This window comes from Portunus trituberculatus, chromosome 48 (genome assembly GCF_017591435.1).
Source record: "Portunus trituberculatus isolate SZX2019 chromosome 48, ASM1759143v1, whole genome shotgun sequence".
Taxonomy (NCBI): Eukaryota; Metazoa; Arthropoda; class Malacostraca; order Decapoda; family Portunidae; genus Portunus; species Portunus trituberculatus.
Genome location: NC_059302.1, coordinates 20261103 through 20269230, shown reverse-complemented (window position 1 = coordinate 20269230; position 8128 = coordinate 20261103). Strand labels below are relative to the sequence as shown.

Genomic DNA, 8128 nt, shown 5'->3' with positions numbered 1-8128 from the left:
TACAATAGGTGAACATCAAAGCCAATGCAAGTTGAAGAGGAAACAATCACTTAAACTGAAAACAAATTATACAGCCAATTATCTCATTTATAATAAAGATGTGTAAAATTTTTTCATAAATGAGATGCCTTCTGGGAAAAATATTGTCATGCAATACTACATCTTTGTCCCTTTCTCTCTTTTTTTCAGGGAAAACAAATAATGTCTAATGTACACTAGTGTCTACACACACACACACACACTCCATGCTCCGTGGAGAACGGACGTGCCTCCTGCGCATGAACGGCATCTAAATAACAAGCAATATGCTTGAGTGAGAATAGTTATTGCTATAGAGGGGCGACCAGAGCGAGGGAACGAGAGTACAGAGTGAACGTAGCCTGGTGACGTGTACATGGGAGTGATCGGAGGTGGGAGAACCTCCACACTCCAAACGACAGAGCGGGAACCCACAAAGGACAGCCATAGCAGCCGCCAACGTATCCAACCACACACGTAACTACCAGGCCTGGCCCCCAGTGACCACACACCCACATGTTCCCAGGAAAAGTAAGGAAAAATGGATAGACCGGTAAGAAATAAATTACCAAATTCAAAATATGTTGATGAGGCCCAGGGAGCAAAACCGAAAGTGACCAGTCAAAGCATGAGTCCAGCTTCAACAGGGTCAACAATGCAAGGTAGATTGGTGATGTTGGAGAAGAGATTTGAGGAGTTAGTGAAAGAATTAAAAGTTCAGAGGAGTGAGGAGGAGCAGGATAGAGAATTCCGCAAGGCTTTGAAGGAAAGAGTTAAGAGACTGGAGGAAAATGAAAAACGATTGGTGGATGAGAATGCGCATTTGAAGGTGGAGGTTGAAAAATACAAGAGACGGTTGGAGGAGAATATGGAGAGAGTAGTAAAGGAGAAAGATGACTTTAAGGAAATGATTAGTGAGCAGAATGAAAGGCTTGAAAGGGAATGGAAACTGAAGAAAACACAATGGACTGAGTCGAGGGAAGCAGAGATGGTTGGATTACAAGAAATAATTAAAGATCAGTTGAAGGAAGACAAAAAAGAAAGGTCCAAGGAACTGGTTAATGTAATGAAAAATAAGGAAACATTGATAAGGGAAATAGCAGAAAAGAAGAAGAGTGTGTTAATATTTGGGATGAAAGAACAAAATATAACATATAAGCCTAAGAGAATTAAGGAAGAATTGAAAACGGTAAGAGATCTGTTCAAAAATCTAAATGATGATGAAAAAAAAGACCTACAAGAAGAAGTGGAAGAGATCCATAGACTGGGTCCGTATAAGGAGGAGTGAACAGACCGATTAAAGTAGTACTGAAGTCACAACAATCTGCGGAGGATGTCCTATATAGAACATCAAAGTTAAGAGAGATAGAAGGTTGTAAAGAGGTGTTTGTGAGAAAGAATAGAAATGAGGAAGAGAGGAGAAGATATAAGGAATTGGTGGAAGAGGCGAGAAGGAAAAATGATGAGCGGTCTGAGGAGGAAAGAGAAAAGTTTTTTTGGAGAGTTATAGGAGAGAGAGTCAGAAAGTGGTATATGGAAAGAAGGAATATGGAGGAACCCCTAGAGGGAGCAGTGGGTGGACCGTAATGTATACTAATATAGATGGGATACTGTCAAGTAGATTGGAATTGCAAGACTATATGATAGTGGAGAAGCCTGATATCGTGTGTTTGACTGAGACAAAATTGCATGAAAAAACAAAGATAAATTTGGATAATAAATATAATATATGGAGAAAGGATAGGGAGAGTAAAGGTGGAGGAGGAGTTATGATTATGACGAAGAAAGAAAGAAATGTGGATAAGGTTTGGTATGGGAAGAACAACGCAGAAGTGATAAGCATAAGGATAAAAAGTGATGGAAAAGAATTAATAATTATGGTGACCTATGTACCTCCTAAAACAAATTCTTGGACATTAAGGGAATACGACAATATGATCAAGGATACTTTACAGAGTTTGGAAAGTGTATTATCTGGAAAAAGAAAGGTGATACTAGTAGGAGATTTTAATTGTAAGGAGGTGGATTGGGAAAATCTAGTAAGTGGTGTTGGAGAAGAAGCATGGGGAGAGAGATTTCTTAATCTAATGATGGAAAATATGATGGAACAGAGGGTGAAGGAAAATACTAGATATAGAGGAGATGATGAACCGGCTAGACTGGATTTGGTGTTAACAAGAGAAGTGTACCTATGTGGAGATATACAATACAAGTGTCCTTTGGGAAAGAGTGATCATGTGGTTATGGAAATGCAGATAGCAACAACACAGCGAAGGAAGGACGAGACATACAGGAGTGGTAGATTGAATTATAGAAAGATGGACACAGAAAGTTTGAAAAATTATTTCAGAAAATTAGATTGGGAGGAGATGTTACAAATCAGAGAAGTGCAAAAGAAATATGAGATTTTTATGAAATATTATAAAGAAGGAGTTATGAAATTTGTACCAAAGTATAAACCAAGAGAGGAAGGAAGAAAGGATTGGTTTAATGCAACTTGTGTTAAGGAAAGAGAGATGTGGCTTGGAAAAGATGGAAAAAGAGCAGGAATATACTAAATAAGGAGAATTATAGAGTGGCAAGAAATGAGTATGTGAGGGTAAGGAGGAGGAAGAAAGAAAATTTGAAAAAGATATTGTAGACAAGAGTAAGGAACACCCAAAATTGTTTTACAGGTTCATAAATGGTAAACTTAAAAAGAGAGAGTCCATTGAAAGATTAAAAGGAGAGCAAGGGATAGTAGATGACCCTAAGAATATAGCGGAATTGCTAAATAATAGGTTTCAGCAAGTATTTACTAAAGAAACAATGTTTGTAAAGCCACAGAATATACAAGGAAATGTGCACATGGAGGACATTAAGATACCTAAAAGGAGTTATATAAAATGTTGGAGGAACTTAAAGATGATAAAGCGATGGGACCAGATGAAGTTTCAGGAAAATTATTGAAGGAGTGTAGAGAAGAATTGATTGATCCATTATATGATATTATAAGGTGCTCATTAGAAACAGGGAAGTACCAGTAGAGTGGAAGAGAGCTGAAGTGGTGCCCATTTATAAGGGAGGCAGTAAGGAAGAGCCTCTTAACTATAGACCTGTGTCTCTAACAAGTGTGGTCGGTAAGATTTGTGAGAGGGTGATAAAGAAATATTGGATACGGTTCCTGGAGGATCATAAGTTATTATCGGATCATCAATTTGGCTTCAGGAAAGGGAGGTCATGTGTAACAAATCTACTGAGCTTTTATTCAAGAGTGGTTGACAAAATACAGGAGAGAGAGGATGGATGGACTGTGTATATTTGGATTTAAAGAAAGCTTTTGACAAGGTACCTCACGAGAGACTGTTATGGAAAGTAGAGATTTATGGAGGACTGAAAGGAAAAGTGTTAAAGTGGATGGAAAACTACTTGAGATGGAGGAGATGAGAACGGTAATAAGGGATGCAAGGTCGGACTGGTTGGTGGTGGAGAGTGGAGTCCCACAAGGCTCAGTGCTGGCACCAATACTTTTCCTGGTATATATAAATGACATGCCAGAGGAGTAAACAGTTATATTAATTTGTTTGCGGATGATGCGAAGTTGTGTAGGTGTGTGAAGAGTGAAGAAGATTGTGAAATTTTACAGGCAGACCTGGATAAGATTTGGGAGTGGAGCAAGAGGTGGCAAATGGAATTTAATCTGAGCAAAAGTCATGTGATGGAGATGGGAAAGAGTGGAAGACGGCCAAGAGGGTCATATAAGATGGGTGAAGAAGTAGTGTTGAAAAAGGTGGAAAAGGAAAAGGATTTGGGAGTGATAATACAAGACCATGGGCAGTTTGAGGCTCATATTGATAAGATGTTTGGAGAAACGTATAATTTGATAAAAATATTGGATTAGCCTTCCATTATATGGATAAAGATATGATGAAGAAATTAATTAGTATGGTAATTAGACCAAGATTGGAATATGCTGGAGTGGTTTGGTCCCCTTATAAAAAGAAGCATATAAGGAAGTTGGAGAGATTGCAGAGAATGGCAACAAAAATGGTTCCGGAATTGGCAGAAATGACCTATGAGGAGAGATTAAAAGAAATGAATTTGCCTACCTTGGAACAAAGAAGAGAAAGAGGAGATTTAATACAGGTTTATAAACTGTTGAATGGACTGGATGAAGTGGATAATGAGCAAATGATGTTGAGAGAGGAAAACTTAAGTAGAACTACAAGATCGCATAGTAAAAAGATAGCCAAGGGAATATGCTTGAAGGATGTGAAAAAATATAGTTTCCCACAAAGATGTGTGGAGGTGTGGAATGGTTTGAGTGAGGAGGTGGTGTCAGCAAAGAGTGTGCATAGTTTTAAAGGAAAGTTGGATGTGTGTAGATATGGAGACGGGGCCACACGAGTATGATACCCAGGCCCTGTAAAATTACAACTAGGTGAATACACACACACACACACACACACACACACACACACATTCATTCACTGTGGACAGATTACATAGAAAGAGTCTGTGTATGCTTTCCCATCTGTGTGTATCATGACCATGTGGCTGGTATGTGCATCTGTGGCTGTGTGCACTGGAAGACTGGTGGCTGAGGTGGAGACAATCAATGAGCCAGCGGTGGGTGTGGCTGTAGGAGGTGGTGGTGGTGCTGGCAGTGGTGGTGGAGGTGCACACATGGTGTGTGTGCTGATGCCTGTGGTGGCAGGGATGGTGTACATGGCTGTATTGTGTGTGGTGGACAAGATAGGGGCAGCTGGTGGCTGGCTGGCAGGAGTGCTGGGTGAGACAACAGTTGGGGGAAATGGGCCTGTGTTGGGGGCCTGGAATGTTGGAGAAAACTGGCTTCCTGTTTGATTTGTGGATGGAGTGAAGTGGTGAGGGGGACCAGCCAGACCCTTGATGTATTCAGCCATGTGCTCCACCAGGACAGTCACCTCATCCTGTGACCCTGACGGTGGGAGGGGCGGGGCGAGGGACGGCAGGCGCACCGGTCGGCCGTACAACAGTGTGAAGGGACAGGCTGCCCGGCTGTTCTGGGGAAAGGAGCGGTATGAGAGGAGGGCCGGTGGCAGGAGCAGGTCCCAAGTGTAGCGGTGGGTGTCGCTGAGCCTCGTGAGAGCACCACACAGCAGGCTGTTGTGCCAGCTTCCTGGGGAGTCCACAACACCCAACACACGTACACTCAGGCCCATGAGTGCAAAAATACGTTCACTGAGACGAACACAAAATTCTTCTTGACTGGGCCGGGCCAGCAGCTCCTCCACTGCTCCATGGCGGCCCACCACCTCAGCCAGGAAGGCCCCAACGGCCTCCGTGGTGGCCTCTGTCAGAGCCATGGCCTCTGCCCAGCCTGTAGCACTGTCTGTCAAGACTGCAATGAACCGCCTGCCCTTGTGGGTCTCAGCAAGTGGCCCTAGCAGGTCCAGGCCACAGCGGACCATGGCCTGCTCACTGGGAATGGGGAGGGCCAGGGTGGAAGTGGGGGTAGGCACTGCCTCACACTTGAAAGCATTGCTTGGTGGGGGAGGAGAGGGTGCCCCAGGCTCTAAGATGGTGCCAATGACATCAAGACCAATTTGCTCCATGGCTCGATCCACAATCCTGTCCTTGGCACGCTCCACCCCCTCCATCCCCTCCCTGGACCCCTGCTGCACCCCAGTTGCAGCAGCAGCAGCAGCCTGCCCCACACACACTGCACATTCCACCTTGACATAGCTGTGTACATCCTTGGCAATGGTGCGCCAGTAGTAGTTGGTGCTGATCTTCTTGAGACTGAAAAGAAAAAGAGTTGTAAGTCTCTCTCTCTCTCTCTCTCTCTCTCTCTCTCTCTCTCTCTCTCTCTCTCTCTCTCTCTCTCTCTCTCTCTCTCTTTCTTAATAACACTGACACTCACACATATACAAAAATAACAGCTACCCAATTCAAGAACACTGCTACTCAAAAGGAGGGGAAAAATGTTGAGCAATAAATGAAGAAAGTTAAAGGAGAGATTTCATCAGGCTGTGATGCTTCAAGGAATAGAGTGAAAAAACAATTGTAAAGAGAAGATTTGGATGAAGGTTAGAGTAAAATTCATTACTCTGACTACTCAGCTAATGACATCACTGGTTGCTATTTGGTTAAAAGGGTTTGTATAGCATAGTGCAATCAAATGACTACATACTTTTAGTTTCTCTAGACAGCATGGGACTTGTCACATACGTAATGCATCATTGTAACAATATAAATCAAGAGTTAAAGTATTTTGTTCAAGGATTTTCACTGTTTCCATTATCATATTACAAGATTGAATTCAAGATGTCAATGATGAGGGCACAGTGTTTCAATAAATTAGCCAAAAATATATATCACTTACAACATCTTGATTGGATAACTAAATTCATCCTACAGCATGTCAAACATAATGGAATACAGTTAGACATTTGTCATTAACAAGTGGATACAGAGCCCAATACATCTATACTACTTATAACTAAAGAAGAATCCTCTCATAGTTACTTTTAATAGGAAGCAACTTTGAATTAATTTAATGACATATTTAATTCATTACTGTTATGTATAATGGAGATAAGTGAGTCAGCTATAGAGAGGCGAGCAGCGCAATAATTGAAACATCAACTCACGTTCTGTTTATGCCATGGTGGCGGCCGTCATGCTGCAGGTGGCTGGATTCAATGATCCTCTTCTTCTCCTTAATGCCTTTCACCACCAGTAAGGATCCATACTTTTTGTGATTGTAGAAAAGCTCATCTTTGCAGCAGGTGAATGGACGGCATTTTTTCCGCCAGTTGCTTCTGCTGTCCTTGCTTTTAATATTTTCTGGATACTTACTCTTAGAAACAAAATTCAAGATCTCTTCAAATTCTTTCTCATCCATACCCTGTTGAACATGGAACTTTAGTGAGCATGCATAGAGGAGTGGGGTTGTATGAAGGAAATAAAAACAATAGAAGGTATGGAAATAACAGATGATAATGGAAAATATTGAAGTAAATGTAATTTTTTATCCATAACTATTTGTAATGTCCTTTGAGAGTTTGTAAAAGCTGTTGCATAAACAATGGCAGCTAGACAGTGTTTGGCAGCTTTGCAGAGATTGTACAGCTTTAGTAACAAGGAAGTGACAAGTAATGACAAAAAACTGAAGGAATACTCTTTACAATTGAAAACCAACCTCTTACAATTGATTTTGTTCAATATTCACCGCAGCACCACACTATTTACAATCTGCTCCATTACATTAGGTGGCAATTACCTATTCCTTCTCTAGGGGAAGCAAGGAAGTAAACTTTCTTACTGCACATAGTACAATATATAAGTTTCCACACAGACAGATAGAAGCAGCACTCCTTTGTTGAGTTATATTTCTTATTTTGTCCCGAGAATTGCAACATTCATATTTCCACTTTTCTTTGTCAATTTCAAGTCTCTCTCACTTCCCTTGTGAAATGCTAGTCACATTTCTGGTTAAGGGAAATACATACATGCTACGAGGAAATAGATACAATAGTTGTTTATTTACCAGTGGGAGGAAGAAAAGAAGGATAAAATAAATTATGTTGGTTCTCTACCAATATTTCTAAGGTTTTCTAATTCACTAAATCTCTCTCTCTCTCTCTCTCTCTCTCTCTCTCTCTCTCTCATTAAGGAGCTGCCTCATTACTGGTGGCCGGCAGAACGTGTACTGCCATCACTTATTTCTCTATTTTTATTGCCACACCACAAACTCACCAGACCACCACAGGCTGGGTTGGCCGCGTCACATCCTTTACTGTAGGCAGGGCAGGTTAAGACGTGGGAATGGAGCTGTACAAGCCTGAGGTAGATTGTTCACCTGAGAATATTCCGCCCCTCTCTCTTCTCCCTGCCAGGTACTGTCCCCTCCCTTCCCGGCAGTGACCCATGACTGCTGCACTGCTGCTCCCCTGCAGAGTGCCACTCCACCCTCAGTACCAATAACCCTTCCACACCTCACTTACTATATCCATACGAAATACTCAGGCAACAGAAGTATAGACAAACTTTATTGAAATGTTAGATGCATTGATAAGAGTAAATCACTACCATTTTTTTTTCCTGTTATGTGAATAGGACCATCTTCTTCTCGGTACGCAGCATA

At 41.6% G+C, this 8128-nt stretch overlaps 1 protein-coding gene across 1 annotated transcript; it reads right to left on the bottom strand.

The window, feature by feature from the left end:
* Positions 1-4360: 4360 nt before the first annotated feature.
* On the bottom strand, positions 4361-8043 carry LOC123498980. The gene is made up of 3 exons (XM_045246606.1): positions 7741-8043; positions 6633-6889; positions 4361-5781 (listed from the first exon to the last, which is right to left on the bottom strand). The coding sequence occupies exons 2-3, from the start codon at positions 6884-6886 to the stop codon at positions 4485-4487; spliced, it is 1551 nt and encodes a 516-aa protein (XP_045102541.1). The 5' UTR covers positions 6887-6889; positions 7741-8043; the 3' UTR covers positions 4361-4484.
* Positions 8044-8128: the final 85 nt, after the last annotated feature.

Bases quoted from the DNA above. Each gene is read 5' to 3' on its own strand.
- LOC123498980 (XM_045246606.1), bottom strand. From the start codon at position 6,886: ATGGATGAGAAAGAATTTGAAGAGATCTTGAATTTTGTTTCTAAGAGT. The intron at 5,782-6,632 runs GTGAGTTGATGT...TTTTCTTTTCAG, and splicing joins CACCATGGCATAAACAGAAC to TCTCAAGAAGATCAGCACCA.